At 38.5% G+C, this 19,451-nt stretch overlaps 1 protein-coding gene and 1 long non-coding RNA gene across 4 annotated transcripts; one reads left to right on the plus strand and one right to left on the minus strand.

The window, feature by feature from the left end:
• The first annotated feature begins 537 nt into the window (after window positions 1–537).
• On the plus strand, window positions 538–1,739 carry LOC104238602 (kirola-like). Of its 2 annotated transcripts, XM_009793003.2 has the most exons (3): window positions 581–683; window positions 787–834; window positions 1,300–1,739. In XM_009793003.2, the coding sequence occupies exons 1-3, from the start codon at window positions 648–650 to the stop codon at window positions 1,570–1,572; spliced, it is 357 nt and encodes a 118-aa protein (XP_009791305.1). In that variant the 5' UTR covers window positions 581–647; the 3' UTR covers window positions 1,573–1,739. The 2 variants fall into 2 exon arrangements, with proteins under 2 accessions (XP_009791304.1, XP_009791305.1); XM_009793002.2 differs by having other exon boundaries at window positions 538–834; window positions 1,316–1,739.
• Window positions 1,740–15,544: 13,805 nt separating this feature from the next.
• LOC104238603 (uncharacterized) lies at window positions 15,545–18,653 on the minus strand. 2 transcript variants are annotated; one of them, XR_713924.2, is made up of 4 exons: window positions 18,300–18,653; window positions 16,706–16,860; window positions 16,242–16,485; window positions 15,545–15,796 (listed from the first exon to the last, which is right to left on the minus strand). It is a non-coding gene; the product is annotated as an uncharacterized lncRNA (long non-coding RNA). The 2 variants fall into 2 exon arrangements; XR_713925.2 differs by having other exon boundaries at window positions 18,287–18,653.
• Window positions 18,654–19,451: the final 798 nt, after the last annotated feature.

Here is a 19,451-nt window from a genome sequence, read left to right on the forward strand (position 1 = left end):
TGGTAAAACACAATAACATATAATATTTTTATCTCATATAATAAATATCTACCATACAAATACTTAATCAAATTCACCATTTTTGCATGTTTGGAAGATATTGAACTCACCTAATGTGTCAATGTAATAACATCATATTTTCACCATTTAAACAAATGTTGCATTTATTTAAGATCAATTGCTATTTTACAATAGTTTATTTTTCTTCTGTACATTTTTTAGTGATAGAAAACACATGCAACACTCTTATCATCTTATCTTGTTGTTGTTAGCGCTTATTGTGACTGGTTCTTTTTCATTTTTTTCTGGAGCCAAGGTCTATCGAAATAACCTCTCTATCTTCACAATGTATGGCTAAGTTCTGCGTACATCTTATCCTACCCAATTCTCACTTTATGAGATTACATTGAATTTTTGTTGTCTCTTGTAATAGAAAATACATGCAACACATGTAACTAAAACTTGTCCACTTGTCTGATAAAAATATTGCTTTTTTAAATACATGATATAAATATGTGGTGGATAAAGGTTTGTATTACTAGCTAGCTTTTCAAAGTTAACTGAAATCTATATAAAGACTACAAGTCCTGAACATTTTCTCACCACTTAATTTTCACAACTTATTACTAATCCGAGGAGAAGAAAATATGGGCATCAAAGGCAAGTTGATTGCTTCAATGGAGGTAAAGTGTGAAGGACACTCCGTTCATGATATTTTTCACGTTAATACTCATCATATACCCAATATAAGCCCTAATAAGATCAATGTTTTTGAGATTCATGAAGGTGAAATCGGAAAGGTTGGTTCGGTTGTTAGCGCAAAATATAACGAAGGTAATACACATCCCCCTCCCCCCTCTCTCTACAGAAATATTTTGAGAAATTCTTTCACTTGTAGGTGGAAGTTATTTTCTTAGTTAAAACTATATTAATTGTTAATTTTATTTTGCTTGCTCCAGTAAACACTTAGACGTTATTATTAATCTTTATCACTCAAAAGTTTCATCAAATTAAACTAGTTTATGAATTGTTAATATTATTAGCAGTCTTTAATATCACCAACCAAATATATCTTAGAAAAACCAAATATCTATGTAATCAAATTTATATATAGTCTTCCCTACTAATTCCCAGATTCTCCAAAATGTCAATTTTTCTTGTGAGATTCTTAAAGATAAGTCCGTTAATAATTTTTTGAAGAAAATGAAAATTAAAAACAAAGGAAGAAATATGAACATATTATTTTGTGAATATTTATATCTTTTTATGAAAAATTGGACAGTTGAACATTAATTTCAGATGTTAATGATTATAGATGGAAGAGAAAAGTTTATCAAGCATACAATTGAAGCCACCGATCCTCAAAAGAAATCAGTCACTTGGAAAGTAATTGAAGGAGATTTATTAGAATTGTATAATTCCTTCACTATAGTCACATCCATTGAAGACCAGTGGATAACATGGACATTTGTGTACGAGAAGAAAACTGAAGATACCCCTGAGCCCCTCGCTTTCATGGGCGTAGTCCTTGATATGACCAAAGATGTAGAGGGTCATCTTCTCAAGAAATAGAAGATATATATATATATATATTTATTTATTTATTTATTGTGTTGTGTGATGTCTATTTGGCAATACTGGCTAGTACTAGCTAGCTAGCATGTGAAATAAATAAGGTTGCGTATTTGCCATTCTATGGATGTATTTTCAATGATTAGTATATGTAAGATATTATGAAATTTTCGAGTCCGGCCATGTTGAAGGAATTTTATATATGAAGAGTTGAATTTATTAGAAAAATAATATGTACAATAGAATATAGCTCGAGGTGTGAATACATTATCATTAAGAATATTTTGCCTACATAGTGAATAAGATAACTAGGAGTTATATGAGTTATAGTTCATTCGGTGCTGATAGAGTGCTTGGATGGGTTCATGTGATTTTGGGAAGCAACACTCACAATTTCTTTTGGGAAGAAAGTCAAATTTATCCCTTTAATTTAGCAAGTTGTCCACGTTTATTCCCAGTTTTACTATCGATGCAAATACGTCCCTATCGTTAAGAAAGTAGACAAATATACCCCCGAACTCTAACGGCTTTCCACTATGGCGAAGGACTCCCTCAATAAAAATGCCATGTAATTAAATAATCTGCTCTCATGACCCAAGTTCTCCCTCCATGAACTGTCGTGACGGCACCTAGTCTGTACGACTAGCTAAGCCTAATAACTTGCGGAATAAAATAAAGATACGGAAACTAATAATTTAACAGGTAAATATAATAAAGAAGTTTAAAATGCCGCTCGGTTAGCGGCATATACAATAAAACACTCTCGAACTGAATATAAGCACTCCCAAAACCCAGAATCTCATGAATCACAAGCTACAGAACATAGTATTTCTAACTCCAGAAAATCTAACAACGAGGAAAATATAGGAAGTCTATAACTGAAGGAGGAATAGAGAGGGACTTCTAGGTCTGCGACGCAACAGATATACCTCGAAGTCTCTAAGATTGCCTTACCTCACTAAAAGTATGGCTGAGAAGAAGTACCTGAATTTGCACACGACAAACATGTGCAGGAAAGGGAATGAGTACACCACAGCGGTACCCAGTAAGTTCCAAACCAAACCTCGGTCGAGTAGTAACGAGATCAGGTCAGGCCCCTGCTAGTTTATACATATAATAAGGTAAAACAGTAGGAAATATCGCAGTAGTGTTAAAAATGCTAACAATAAATGAAAATAAAATCACAGGAACAATATAACTCAATACACAGAGATAACAACAGGGGATCTTCCGGGATACCGTCCCGTAGTCTCAATGTAAATGTACAGAGGATCTCCCAGAATACCGGCCCGTAGTCCAAATCGTAAATGTACAGGGGAATCTCCCGAAATACCGTTCCGTAGTCCCAAAGTAAATATTCAGTATAGGGGGATCTCCCAAGATACCGTCCCATAGTCCCAAATATAAACATACCGAGGGATCTCCCATAATACCGATCCATAGTCCCAAAATAAATACACAACTCAGTCAATATACACAACAATACTAGCTAGGAAAAATCTACAGTTCTAATCAAGTTCGTAGAAAGAAAGACAAGTAATTCTTACTCGAAGTATGCTACACAGAATCCATGTAAGCAGTTAAAGCAGATAAGATAGTTAAAGAACGTAAACATGCCTTCCTAAGCTAAACAGGAGGCTACATATACTGGTATTGCTCAATTAAAGGATAACATAGATATTTACTGAATGAAAATGAGGTTTTTTAACAATTAGCACGTGTACGCACTCGTCACCTCACGTACACGATCCTAATGAGGGTTCCCCCATATAAGGTTAGGCAAGCCACTTACCTCGAACCAAGCTCCAAATCAATCTAAAATCACGCTCTTTCCACGAGTATCCAACTCTGAGTGGCCCAAATCTAATCAAATCAATTACATAACGTAATTAAAGCTACAAGCAACTAATTTAGCTAATGAATTCAAGACTAAGGAAAGAAAATCGGAAAACGCCAAAACATCCTTCCCCGGCCCACGCCTCGAAATCGGATAAAAATCACAAATTATGAACACCCATTCACTCACGATATCACTCATCCAAAAATTATTCAATTTCGACGCTTAAAACCTGATAAAAAACCAAAAATTCGATTAGGAAACTTTTCCCCCAAATTCCTATTTTTTATATAAACGAAATAGGGTTAGGAATCGTTACCCACTGACTTCCTCTTCAAAATCCTCACAAAATCTCCTTCTCCCGAGCTAAAAATCGAATTTAGTGTTATGAAATTTCAAACCCTCGAAATCATCTTTTCTGACCAAAAATTTTCGTATTTGCGCCCATGGGGCTGCATCTGCAGTCCCGCACCTGCAGAAAAAGCATCACAGGCACAAAAGTCACTTACCCAGGCTGGGGCCGCATCTACGGTCACTAGGCCGCATCTACGGTCCCGCATCTACAATCTCCCAGCCGCACCTATGATTCTTGCTTCCTTGATCCATTTCCGCTTCTGTGGCTACCCACCCACTTCTGCGGCACCTGTGGTCCCACATCCGCAGGTGCAATTATATCAGGTTCAACAAACTTCAAAAAATGCCTAAGTCCAAATTAAATCTGTTAAGCATCCAAAACTTATCTGAGGCCCCCGAGACCTCAACCAAACATACCAACCAAACATAAAACAACATACGGAGTTAGTCGATCCCTCAAATCACGTCAAACAAAGCCAAAACCACAAATCACCCTCCAATCCAAACTAAATGATCTTGAAATTATAAAATTCTACAACCGATGCCGAAACCAACCAAACCACGTCTGATTGATCTCAAATTTTGCACACAAGTCATATTCACCACTACGAACCTATTCTAACTTCCGAAATCGGATTTTGAACCCGACATAAAAAGTTCCACTATCGGCCCGAAACTTGAAAAATTCAACTTTCGCCATTTCAAGCCCAAATAAGCTACGGACCTCCAAAGCACAATCCGGACACGCCTCTAAGCCCAAAATCACCCAACGGAGCTAACAGAATTGACGAAATTCATTACAGAGCCGTCTTCATACTGCTCCGACTATTGTCTAAATTTTAAGAGATAAACTCTCATTTAGGGACTAAGTGTCACAAAACACTATGAAACTCCAGATGAACTATCCCGAAATTACAGTATCATAAAAAGACACGGGGAAAGCAATTAATAGGGAATCGAGGCGTTAATTCTCAAAACGACCGGCTAGGCGTTACATCCTCCCCCTCTTAAAATATTCGTTTGTCCTCGAACGAGCATAAAGACATACCTGAAGTGGTTAAAAGATGAGGATAACAGTTGCGCATATCCTGCTCGGTCTCCCAAGTCACCTCCTCGACTAGCTGACCCCGTCACTGAACCTTTACTAATGCAACAATCTTTGACCTCAGCTTTTGAACCTGCCTGTCCAATATAGCCACTGACTCCTCAACATAAGATAGATCCTTGTCCAATTAGACTGAACTTAAATCCAACATGTGAGACGGATCGACGTGATATCTTCGAAGCATCGAAACATGAAAAATCGAATGAACTCCTGCCAAACTAGGAGGTAAGGCAAGCTCATAAAAAACCTCCCCAACACGCTGCAACACCTCAAAGGGGCCAATAAACCTTGAAGCAACCTCTCTAACACGCTCCAACACCTCAAAGGGGCCAATAAACCTTGGGCTCAACTTGCCCTTCTTTTCAAATCTCATAACGCCCTTCATAGGCAAAACCCGAAGCAATACCCACTCTCTAACCATAAAGGAAACATCGCAAACCTTCCAGTCCACATAACTCTTTTGTCTGGACTGGGCTGTACGAAGTCTATCCTGAATCACCTTAACCTTCTCCAAAGTATCCTGAACCAAGTCTGTGCCCAGTAAACTAGCCTATCCCGGCTCGAACCAACCTACCGGGGATCTATGCCGCCTACCATACAGAGCATCATACGGGGCCATCTAAATACTGGACTGATAACTGTTGCTGTAGGAAAACTCCTCAAGTGGCAAGAACTGATCCTAAGAACCTTCAAACTCCATCACATACGCACAAAGCATATCCTCAAGAATTTGAATAGTGCGCTCGAACTGTCCGTCCATCTGGGGATGAAATATTGTGCTCAACTCCACCCGAGTGCCCAACTCATGCTGTACGACTCTCCAGAACTGTGATGTAAACTGAGTACCTCTATCAGACATAATGAAAACTGGAATACCATGCAGGCGAACAATCTCCCGAATATAAATCTCAGCCAACCGCTCTGAAGAATAGGTAGTACATACAGGAATGAAGTGCGCGGACTTGGTAACCTGATCCACAATGACATCGAACTTCCTCCAAGTCCGTGGGATTCCAACTATAAAATCCATGGTTATCCGCTCCTACTTCCACTCCGAAATTTCTATCTACTGAAGAAAATCACCCGGTCTCTGATGCTCATATTTCACATGCTGACAATTGAGGCATCGAGTTACAAACCCAACTATATCTTTCTTCATCCTCCTCCACTAATAGTGCTGCCTCAAATCCTGATACATCTTTGTGGCACCTGAATGGATGGAATACCGCAAACTGTGGGCCTCCTCTAGAATCAACTCCGGAAGCCAATCAATATTGGGCACACATATCTGACCCTGCATCTTCAATACCCCGTCATCACCAATAGTCACATCTCTAGCATCATCATGAAGAACTTGTCCTTGAGGACAAGCAAATAAGGGTCATCAAACTGACGCTCTTTGATACAATCAAACAAGGAAAAACGAGAAACCACACAAGCTAGGACCCTACTAGGCTCTGAAATATCCAATCTCACAAATTGGCTTGCTAAGGCCTGAACATCCCTCGCCATGGGTCTCTCTGCTGCGGGTAGATAAGCCAAACTCCCCAAACTCTCTGCCTGATGACTTAAAGCATCGGTCACTACATTAGCATTCCCTGGTGGTACAAAATAGTGATATCATAATCCTTAAGTAGCTCTAACCACCTCCTCTGACGCAAATTAAGGTCCTGCTTGAACAAATGCTGCAAACTCCGGTGATTAGTATAGATATCACAAGGAACACCGTACAAATAATGACGGCAGATCTTCAAGTCATGAACAATAGCAGCTAACTCGAGATTATGGACATGATAATTCTTCTCATGCACCTTCAGATGCCTGAACGCGTAGGCAATCACCCTTCCGTCCTACATTAATACCGCTCCAAGGCCAATCATCGAGGCATCCCAATAGATAGTACAAGACCCCGAACCTGTAGGCAATATCAATACTAGGGCTCTAGTCAAAGCTACCTTGATCTTTTGAAAGCTCTCCTCACACTCTTCCGTCCACTTGAACAGAGCACCCTTCTGGGTCAGCCTGGTCATAGGTGCTGAAATAGATGAGAATCCCTCAACAAACCGACGATAATAACCCGCCAAACCGAGAAAACTACAAATATCTGTAGTTGAGGATGGTCTGGGCCAACTCTGCACTGCTTCCACTTTCTTCATATCCACCTTGATCCCTTCACTAGATACTAGGTGACCCAAGAAGGTCACTAAATCCAACCCGAACTCAGATTTTGAGAACTTCGCATATAATTTCTTTTCTCTCAAGGTCTAAAGCATTGTCCTCAGGTACTGCTCACGATCTTCCCGACTCCGGGAGTACACTAGAATGTCATCAATAAAGACAACGACAAACGAGCCAAGATATGAATACACTATGCATCAAATGCATAAATGCTGTTGGGGCATTGGTCAGCCCAAATGACATAACAAGGAACTCGTAATGACCATACTGAGTCCTAAAAGCAGTCGTCGGATATCTGGCTCTCGAATCTTCAACTAATGATAACTTGAACACAAGTCAATCTTAGAAAACACTCGAGCACCCTATAACTAATCAAACAAGTCATCAATACGAGGCAAAGGATACCAGTTCTTCACTGTAACTTTGTTCAACTGGTAATAATCAATGCACATACGCATAGAACCATACCTTTTCTTCACAAACAAGACAAGAGCACCCCAAGGTAACACACTAGGCTGAATAAAGCCCTTATCAAGCAATTCTTGTAACAGTTCCTTCAACTCCTTCAACTCAGGAGGAGCCATACGATAAGGAGAAATAGAGATGGGCTAAGTGCCCGACAACAAATCAATACCAAAATCAATATCTCTGTCGGGCGGCATGCCTGGAAGATTAGCTGGAAACACATCAGAGAAATCCCACACTACTGGGACTAAATCAATTGTAGGGGTATCAATACTGACATCTCTCTCATAAGCTAGATAGGAGTCACACCCCTTCTCAACCATTCACTAAGCTTTAAGAAATGAAATAACTCTGCTGGGAGTGTAATCTAAAGTACTCCTCCACTCTAATCAAGGTACACCTAGCATAGCGAGCGTTATGGTTTTGGCATGACAATCAAGAATAGCATAATGGGGCGACAATCAGTCCATGCCCGAGATAACATCAAAATCTACCATACTGAGCAATAATAAATCGACTTTGGTCTCAAAACCACTAAGATCAATTAAACACGACTGATAAACGCGGTCCAAAACAAGAGAATCTCCTACATGAGTAGAAACATAAACAGGGGAACTCACAGAATCCTGAGATATACCCAAATGGGGGGGCGAAATAAGAGGACACATAAGAATAAATGGAGCCTGGATCGAATAGAACCAATCCATCTCTATGACTAACCGGAACAATACCTGTGATGACAGAATCGAAGGCAACAACCTCTGTACGGGAAGTAAGGGCATAGTATCTAGCCTTGCCTCCCTCTAGGGTGACCTCTACCTCCCCGACATCTAGTTGGCAGAGTAGGTGGGGTAGATACTGGTGTGGTGATCATAGTTTGGGAACAATGCAGAGCACGCTATAGCTGAGAATTTTGTGGAGGTGCACCCCTCCTAAGTCTAGGGGAATCCCTCACCATATGGTGAGTGTCGCCACACTCAAAACAAGCTCTGGGATGGCGTGGTGGCAGTGACTGGCTCGGCCAGGTCTGCTGGACTGACCACTAAAAGCACCCCGTGCAAGAGGCACTCTAGATACTGGAGGTGCATAATAAGGCTCCTGAGGTCTAGGAAGAGCAGGAATACCAATGGCTGCTGGAATAGTTGAATGAATGGGGCGACTCACATAACCCCTACCATGACGAACTGCAATTGGGGCACGGGCACCAAAATAGTGGCCCAACTCTCGAGATCTCTTGGCCTCTCTCTCCTCCGTATCCCAAGCAAGCATGCACTCTACTCTCCCAACAATACTCACCACCTACCGATAATATATCCATATCTAACTCCCAGTCCATGCTAGACCTAATGCTGGGAATTAGCACTTTAATAAACCGGCAAACTCTCTCACGAACTGTAGAAACCAAGGTCGATGCATGTCTAGACAAGTTACTGAAACGAACAACATATATAGAAATAGTCATAGTACCCTGGCGCAAATGCTCAAACTCCACGCGCCATGTATCCTTGAGGCTCTAAGGGAGATACTCCCTCAAAAACATATCCGAAAACTGGGTCCATGTAAGGGAAGTTGCCTTAGCCGGACTGTCCAACTCAAAAGTATGCCACCACTGATAGGCTGCCCTTTGAAGCTGGAAGACAGTGAAGGAAACTCTACTAGACTCTGCTATACCCATAGTGCGGAGGATACAGTGGCACTCCTTCAGAAATGCCTGAGCATCCTCTGATGCTAGACCATTAAATGTAGGAGGGTCGTACTTCTTGTATATCTCAAGCCTTCGCTGCTTTTCCTCTAAAAATGTTGCCCTACCCTCGGGCTGAGCTGGGGCTACAGGCGGTACCGGTATAACCTCTAGAATCTGATCAACCTAAACCAGCTGCTCTGGGTGTGGGAGGAGTCTATGCTCCTCCCCTATCCTGAGATGTGGTTGCAGCAAGGGGAATCAATCGTACCTGAGCTAGAGTGATGTACATACTCATGAACGTGCTAGGGTCTCCTAGAGAGCTGGAGTAATAGTAGTAGTAGTAGTATTAGTAGTAGTAGTAGTAGTAGTAGTAGTAGTAGTAGTAGTAGTAGTAGTAGTAGTAGTAGTAGTAGTAGTAGTAGTAGTAGTAGTAGTAGTAGTAGTAGTAGGCGTATCAGGCGCCTGGGATCCAGCTGGAGATGCCGGTGGCTCCTCTGTAGCAGCTCGTGTGGGTGCTCTGGCTGCACCACGTGTGCGTCCTCGGCCTCTACCCCGGCCCCGGCTTCTGGCGTCTCTAGTAGGGGATGCAGGTGCCTAGTCATCTTCGGTAGCATGTGTCCTCACCATATGTAAGAGAATAGAAGATAGAAGTTTAGAATTTTGAAGTCAATAATCTCGAACAACAAGGAATCAAATGAAGTGGAATTTTCCTAATGGTTCCATAGCCTCTCAAAGATAAGTACTGACGTCTCTGTACCGATTCGCGAGACTCTAATAAAATGGCTTGTGATTCATGACTCCTATGAATGTAGTGCTCTAATACCAACTTGTCATGACCCAAGTTCTCCCTCCGTGAGCTATCATGACAGTGCCTAGTCTCTATAACTAGGTAAGCCTAACAACTAATGGAATGAAACAAAGATACAAAAACTAACAATTTAACAAGTATATATAATAAAGAAGTTTAAAATGCCGCTCGACATACAATAAAACACTCTCGAACTGAACATAAGCACTCCCAAAACCCGAAATCTCATGAATCACAAGCTACAGAAATACATATTGTTTCTAACTCCGGAAAATCTAAATACGAGGAAAATATAGGAAATCTATAACTAAAGGAGGAATAGAGAGGGACTTCTAGGTCTGCGGACGCGGCAAATTTACCTCGAAGTCTCTAAGATCTCGCCTCATTGGAAGTATGGCTGAGAAGAAGTACTTGGATTTGCACATGAAAACTATGTGCAGGAAAGGGCATGAGTACACCACAACGGTACCCAGTAAGTGCCAAACCTAACCTCGGTCGAGTAGTTACGAGATCAGGTCAGGGGCCTACTAGTTTATACATATAATAAGGTAAAACAGTATGAAATATCGCAGTAGAGGTAAAAATGCCAACAATCAATGAAAATAAAATCATAGGAAGTATATAACTCAGTACATAGATATAACAATAGGGGATCTCCCGGGATACCACCCCGTAGTCCCAAACATAAATGTACAGAGGATCTCCCAAGATACCATCCCGTAGTCCAAATCGTAAATATGCAGAGGAATCTCCCAGAACACCATTTCGTAGTCCTAAAGTAAATATCCAGTACAGGGGGGTCTCTCGGGATACCGTCCCGTAGTCCCAAACACAAACATACAAGGGGAACTCCTGGAATACCATTCTGTAGTCGCAAAATAAATACACAACTTAGTCAATATACACAACAATAATAGCTAGGAAAAATCTAGCGTTCTAATCAAGTTCATAGAAAGGAAGACAGGTAATTCTTACACTAAACATGTTGCACAGAATCCAGGTAAGTAGTTAAAGCAGATAAGATAGTTAAAGCACATAAACATGTTTTCCTAAGCTAAACAAGAGGCTACATGTACTGGTATTGCTCAATTAAAGGATAGCATAGATATTTACTTAATGAAAATGGGGTTTTTCAATAATTAGCACGTGTACGCACTCGTCACCTCACGTACATGACATTCATATAACAATAGTACCAAATCCTAAGCGGATTTCCCCTACACAAGGTTAGGAAAGCCATTTACCGCGAACCAAGCTTAAAATCAATCCAAAATCATGCTTTTGCCGCGAGTATCCAACGCCAAGTGGCTCAAATCTAATCAAATCAATTACATAACGTAAATAAAGCTATAAGCAATTAATTTAGCTAATGAATTCAAGGCTAAGTCAAGAAAATAGGAAAACGCCCAAAAATTCTCCCCGAGCCCATGTCTTGGAATCGGGTAAAAATCACAAATTATGAACACCCAGCTCATAAGATCACTCGTCCAAAAATTATTCAATTTCGATGCTTAAACTCCGATAAAAACCTAAAAATTCGATTGGGGAACGTTTTCCCCAAATTCCATTTTTTCCCACTCAAATTCCTTAATTAGATGGAGAAAATTACTATAGATTGTTGAAATATAAATGAAATAGGGTTAGGAATCGTTACCCATTGACTTTCTCTTCAAAAACCTCACAAAATACCTTCTCCCGAGTTAAAAATTGAATTTGGTGTTATGAAATTTCAAACCCACGAAATTATCTATTCTGCCCAGTGATTTCCGCATTTGCGCCCATGGGGCCGCATCTACGGTCCCGCACCTGCGAAAAAAGCATCGCAGGTGCGAAAGTCACTTACCCGGGCTGGTACCACATCTGTAGTCACTAGGTCGTATCTGCGGTCCCGCCGTAGCCAGGTGTACCTGAGGTTCCTTCTACCTTGATCCATTTTCTCTTCTGCGGCACCGCACATGCGGTCCCATATCCGCAGGTACGATTATATCAGATTCAACAAACTTTAGAAAATGCCTAAGTCCAAATCTAATCCATTTAGCATCCGAAACTCACCCAAGGACCCCCGGACCTCAACCATACATACCAACCAATCCTAAAATACCATACGAACTTAGTCGAGCCCTCAAATCACGTCAAGTAACGCTAAAGCCACAAATCACCCTCCAATTCAAACTAAATGAATTTGAAATTCCAAAATTCTAACACTGATGCCGAAACCAACCAAACCATGTCTGATTGACCACAATTTTTGCACACAAGTCACATTCACCACTACGGACCTATTCCAACTTTCGGAATTTTATTCCAACCCTGATATCAAAACTTTCACTATCGGCCTGAAACTCTAAAAATTTAACTTTCGCCATTTCAAGCCTAAATAAGCTACGGACCTCCAAAACACAATCCGTACACGCCCCTAAGCCCGAAATCACCCAATGGAGCTAACGGAATCGACGAATTTCCATTTTGGAGCGATCTTCATACTGCTCCGACTACAGTCCAAATTCTAAGACTTAAACACTCATTTAGGGACTAAATATCTCAAAACACTCTAAAACTCCAGATGAACCATCCCGGCAAATTACAATAGCAGAAAAAGACACGGGAAAAGAAGTTAATAGGGTATCGGAGTGTTAATTCACAAAACAACCGGCCAAATCGTTACACCTGCCCTTACTTTTCTTTATTAATATTTCTTTTCATTCTCAATTTTTGTTTTTTGTCCCTTACTATTTTTCTCTCTCATTTTTCCTACCATCACCATCAGAATCCCTTCCATTTCTCTCCCTTGCCCTCCCACCATTATAGTGGATAATAAAATTTATATCTAAATGGTTGAATTTGTTAGAAAAATAACATGGACAAAAGAAATTTATTAGCTCGTTGCGTGTAAATATGTTGTCCTTAAGAATATTTCGCCTACATAGTGAATACGATAACTAGGAGTTATGTGACTTAGTTCATTCGGTGCCGATACAGTGCTTGGGTAGGGTCATGTGATTTTGCGAAGAAACATTCACATTTTCTTTTTGGTTGCTCTTTGTAATTCTAGTTTATCAACTTATTGATAGAAAACTGAAGGTGTTGGTTTATGTTTAGTCAACAATGGCATGCCAATTGGAAGAGTTGGTGGAAAGAGTTGGTGTGGATGCTAGGAGGAAGCTTCCTCCTTTGATGTCACCCATGACATCAAGAGGAGGTAGTTTGATGTCACCAATGACATCAAGAGGAGGTCTTTACCTCTATAAATAGATGCACTCCTTCATTTGTAGAAATCATCCCAAAAATAATACAACACATTGTAGTGAGTAGAGAGTTAAGAGAGAAATTCTCTCAAGTGTAATTGGGAACTCTCCCCTTCCTTTGTTAATATTAAAAAGGCAACTGTTCTCTGGTGGACGTAGGATTATTTTGATCCGAACCACGTTAAATCTTGTGTTCTTTATTTTACGTTTCTGCTAACAAAAACAATATCTTAATTTAGGGTGTGTTTAGCATGAAGGAAAATATTTTTCATAAAAAAATATTTTCTTAAAAAATAAGTGATTTTCTTACCCTTTTTTTTAGTATTTGATTAGCTAGCAGAAAATATTTTTTGAAAAATATATAATCTAGGCAAGAACTATGGAAAACCAAATGAATGAGGGCAAGGGGAGGAGAGGGGGTAGGACTGGGGCAGAGGAAGGGGGACAAGGGAGGAGTGGGCGGTGTGCCAAGGCGGGGGTTGGTTTGGGAGGGGGAGATTTACCGGGCTGAGAACTTGAGGCAGTGGCAGGTCTAGAGCATTGTACAAGGATTCCTGGGAATTCAGTAACTTTTGCATAAAGATTGTATTTTTATTAAAAAGTCCACCAAATATCTATAAATATCTTAATATGAACCCAATTATTATTGTTTATTAATTTGAAATTACGATAGAAACTCATAATCTTCAAATCCTAGATACGCCTTTGGTTGGAGGGTTGATGTCACGACCCAAAATCTAACTGTGGTTGTGATGACACCTGTCGTATTACAAGGCAAGCCTACTTCCCAAAATATTACTACTAAACCGATTATAAGAAATTAATAAAATATTTCAACATTTAATTTTTTTCATAAACTAAATCAACTCTAAATATAATATAGAAAAATACGGAAACGAGTCCCAAACATCGGGGTGTTACTAAGTCATGAGCGTCTAAAACTATGAACTAAGATATATAAACTGTCTAACTGTCCAAAAGAAGAAATGACAAAAGGAGTAACAAGGTCCTGCGGACACTAGCAGCTACCTTCCAATCTCCACAGATAATCGGCCTGAACTCAATGATTGTCGCGCTTTAACTCACATGGATCTGCACATAAAATGCAGGGTGTAGTATGAGTACAACCACCTCAGTCGTAACAGAAATAACTAAGGAACTGAGCAGTAGCGACGAGCTAAGTAAAACAGTCCAATTTTTCGCAATTTAAAAAAAAATAAACAGGTAAATTCCATAACTCAGTAAATGCCACAAAGAAATTTAACAGATAAATGTAGCAACATCACAAATAAATATAACCTCATAGCAGTGTCACTTCATCACTCATTACTCGCACTCAGCACTCAACACACTCAACACTCTACGCTTACTGGGAGTGTGTACAGACTCCAGAGGGGCTCCCAAAGCCCAAGAGCTAAGAACGGACAACTCACGTGCCATCATATCAAAACCTGGATCCGCACGGTCAACTCATGCTCTACACGGACAACTCACGCGCTATGGTATCAATACCTGGACCCGCACGGTCAACTCACGTGGTATGTGGACAACTCACACGCCATGGTATTAATATCATCACAACTAGGCCCTCGGCCTCACTCAGTCATGTACCTCTCCAGCCTCACAATACACCACCAATAAGGGGACACAACCCACATCAAGTATCACAACATATCAGCAAAATAATATAGACTGAGGTAAACATGTACAATAATTTATATGACTGAGTACAAATAATTTGAGCATGAATAAAGTCTAAGCATGATCTCTAAATCAAGGCAGACAAGTTCAACAACAAGTAACTACGTAAACACAGATGATGGCCCTGAGGCCTCACGGGATGGACCAAGTCTCCATCCCTCGAGGTATATACTTACACGCCCGTCACCTAGCGTGGGTATACTACAACAAATTAGGCTTTTAACCACACCCGAAAAGGGTGGTCTAAACTAACAAAAAGTGTGGCTTTTGATCAAAGACCACACTTTTCGACCTACGACAACACTTTTCAAAGGGTGGCCAAACAAGCGTAACCTTTGCTCTAAGGCTACGTTTTTCATAAGGTAAAGGTTAAACTTGCCTATGGCCACACTTTTCATGTCCTAAGGCTACACTTCTAAAGCGGGGTCCTTTTTACCTCATAGGTCACGCTTTTCAAGTGTGGCTCCTAAATTAGTTGCACTTCTAAAGCGTGGTCTTTGTTACTAAGCTTTTAAAAAAATTATATTTTTTGTATATATCCTATAATTGTATTTATTAATAAATACATATTTTATCATATATTTGAGGTCATTACTTAAGTATAAAGATCTCAAGTACTTCATTAATCAATAAAAAAAGAGATTGTTTAAACACATACATGCAATTTACTTCGAAAAAGGAATACATTTCATATACTACAATCAACCAATAAAGCAAATTGCTTCAAGTAGTGTGCTAAATATGAACTTTACAAAATCAAATGTATTGTCCAAAAGTCTTCATCATTAACTTCAAATGGATCAAATTGACTTTGGCCACCACGTTTAATAGCATCACAAGAATTTTCCTACACATTGAAAAAAAATCAAATATTAAATAGAAACCAATAGAGTGCAAACTATAGGGAGAAGATTTCACATGTAATTTTCATACATTATGAATAATAATGGAGATTATCATTAGAACTCATATTCAATACAACAAAGGAACAATATGTTACTTAAATTCAATTCACACACCAGGTGCACTTGCCAAAATGTTGCATTCGTGGTAACATAACATCACAAAAATGCAATACGTGAAAATATTCAATCAGATCAGAAGCTAGACTACGTTTCTATTTTGATGGTGACTCAAAAACAGAACCCTCTAGCTCTATGTACTAGCGGTAGCACCAATGGAAATCCCTATGAAAATGGTGATACTAATGCATAAAAGAGAATTCACCATCCCAACAATAGTACTAATATCTTACTTTAGCATGTATAAATAATAAATGAATAAAAAAGTACCTTTCCAAGAATTGGACTATGAGTTAGATCCAAAGGAATTTGAAAACATTTGGTCTCTAACAGCCTCTGCGTTACTTGAATCATCGTAGAAGGATAGGGTAGCTAACACATCTAAATGAGATATGATGAAGTTATATATTATAAGGACCTTGACTAATTCTATTGTTCCTTCAGTTTGAGTAATACTTGCGAAAAGTAAACCCCTTTGATGTCAAGGTCACAATTCTTCATTGGCATAACAAACCTATAAAAAAAAGAGTATTGTGAAATCTTTAGTTAGAAATATTATTAAATACATTTCTTTATTTGTGGCGAAACAGAGAAAAGAAAATATTTTAGTACGTGTAATTTTTTTATTTTCTCTCACAATATGAGAATATTTTTAGCTACAACACTAATAAACAGTTATATTAGAGCAAGCCTGGCTTTGGATTTCAATCAATATATATTTTCAGAAAGGAGACCTGTAAGTTGAATCGCATCTTCTTGTCGGTAAACCACTGCAAAGTTTGACAAAAGACAAGAAATTCTTGGATTATTCATTCTTGTAGAAGTTTCAAAAGGAGTGGAGCTATACACAAGATAACAACGTCTAGTACTGGCTCCCCTAAGCTCAATACTACAAAAGGCAAGAATAATAGTTAGACATAAAAGAGTGCTTAAGTCTACAATTGTATCGAACTAGTGAGTTAGTTGACTATTACGTAGATCTCTTATCATATACAAAAAGTAGTAGTACCAAAAAAACAGGGACAATTTTTATGTGCAAGAAAATATTATCTTTGACAAGCATAGCTATATTCCAGTATCATAGAGCATGTCTTCGACAAACACAAGTATCGTTTTGGTGGACGCCAAATGATTTTGAAAAATAAATGTTGGCTGAAATAGACTATTATAGTAGGCAAATAATTTCACCATATTAAGAACAAATTTACTTAAGACACATATAGAATAATTTTTACATAAAGAGGCAAATCACAAGTTCCAAATTTTTTTTTTTTTATTTTTAGGGGAGCGGGGAAGCCGATAATTTCTTCACTTTGTTACTAAGCTTTAATGAGACATGATATCAGCAGTCACTATGCTACAATAGAAAATGATAATTGTATTCTTTGCTTACTGAATTTTGTAAAAGAATTAAACATAATATTTAAAAAGGATAATGTCAATCTACAGACAAATACATAATTTTAGACAAGAAATTGTAGAATAACATGAAAACATGAAAATGACAAACTCAACAATATTTAAAACTTCCATGCAATTCAGACAGAAGGAAATTAAATTTCATAAAAGAGCTTCAAGGGTAGTATAAATCAAACATATACATAATTCAGGAAGAAGTAATTATCTGCTACTACTTTGTTCAAATTGTTCTTCCTCTAACTAAAATTGTATAATTTCTTATTACACTTCTATTGATTCACTATATTAAATCCAAGCATGTAATTATTTAGTCAAATGTCACCGATCCAATTAAACAATTTGTGTAGTCTCAAAATATTTGAATCCTCCAATAAAAACAAAAGCTTTTAGTTTTATTCAAGTCAATCAAGTTGAGTTTCATCAAAAAACTTTGATATATCTAAATCCGTGAGTTTCGTAGCTCTTTATCATTTAAGTTGAAAGTTCAAATACCCTTGGAAATCTTCTACTTTTCCTTCATTTCCCGGAACAAGCAAAACAAACTTGACTTTTTTTTTTAAAGAAATTCTTTATTGACAGGAATAAAGGTATTTAAAAGTAGGTAAAATAATTTAGATGATAAAGGCAGTATAAAAAATTCTAATATAATAATTTCAAGCCTCTCATGCTAAACCCATAAATGATCTATCCAAAAACTGAGACATTAAAAGATCTACAAATTGTTTAACTCAAGTTTTTCCCAAATTCATAAGAAAGGGACAATATCATAAATTCCCTGAGAAATTCATTTATTCTGTATTCATAAGCAAATCTAAATACTACAATTTTCGATTAAACCCAGAAACTGAATGAAAGTAGAATATCCTGTATATGGTCTCAAAAGAAATAGAAAAAACCTGAATGTCGAACCTTTCTTGTTGTCTTGAGAAACTGACTTATGTAACTCATATCTTAGGAGGAATCAAATAAAGTAAATTAGATCTCCTGCTTTTGAAGAGCATCACCAGTTGGGTGAAATCATTTTCTTCTTTCCCTTTTTGACGAAGATTGGGTGCAATGGACAGTTTTTTTTTTAAATCAAGTGAAGAAGGTTGTGGGTTTCAAACCTTAGAGTAAAGGGGCAACTGGAATCGCTTAGACTTTTAATAAAAAAATTTAGAGGGGAAGTGAGAAATTTTAGAGGGAATCGTTTAAGTGGGAATTTTTGTGCTAATTATTTTTAATTCAAACCACGTCTGCACCGCATTACTTTTAATGTACCAAGGACAAGGATAATGCTTGTAAAGTGTTGCTTAATATCAGAATAAGCGTTCTCAAAAATTTTAATACTAAGCAACACTTGCAATGTGTAGTCTTTGGACATAAAGAGCACACTTTACCGGTGTAGCCCAAACTCCGTTGCCAAAAGCTCTTATCAAAGGTCACCCTTACAAAATTGTTCCTATTGCTACTTTTGGCAACATTTTTGAAGCGTTGCGTTTCCTTAGGCCAATTTTGTTGTAGTGGTATCACCTCCAAACGGTCATACGATATCAAATTCTCCGGGTTTACACCTTCAAAGCCAGAGTTAAAACTGTTACATACCTAAATCGCATAAAATCCTACTCCGGGATACCTTTATCTCTCGACTCGGTCTACAAAAGCTCCAAATCTAACCATAATCATATTAATACCATCACCATATGCTAAAGAATCGAATTCCACAATAAAAACTACAAAATATGCCAAAAATCCAAAATCGGCCAAAATTCGCCCCCCGAGCCCACATCTCAGAATCAGTCAAAATGGCAGAATCATAAACCTCGTTCTCTCCCGAGTCTAATCATATAAAATTTATTAAAATCGGACTCCGTTTGGTCCCTCAAATCCTCACTTAAAACTCTCCAAAACTCAAACCCTAACTCCCTCAATTTCACTTTGAAATCATTAATCAAATCCCAAAAATGATGATGGATTCATGAAATATAACCAAAACCGAGTAGAGAACACTTACCCAATCCATATGGTGAAAATCGCCCAAATCCGAGCTCACCAATTCAACATATGACCGAATGAACAAAT

The sequence above is a fragment of the Nicotiana sylvestris genome, chromosome 9 (genome assembly GCF_000393655.2).
Source record: "Nicotiana sylvestris chromosome 9, ASM39365v2, whole genome shotgun sequence".
NCBI classification, from domain to species: domain Eukaryota; kingdom Viridiplantae; phylum Streptophyta; class Magnoliopsida; order Solanales; family Solanaceae; genus Nicotiana; species Nicotiana sylvestris.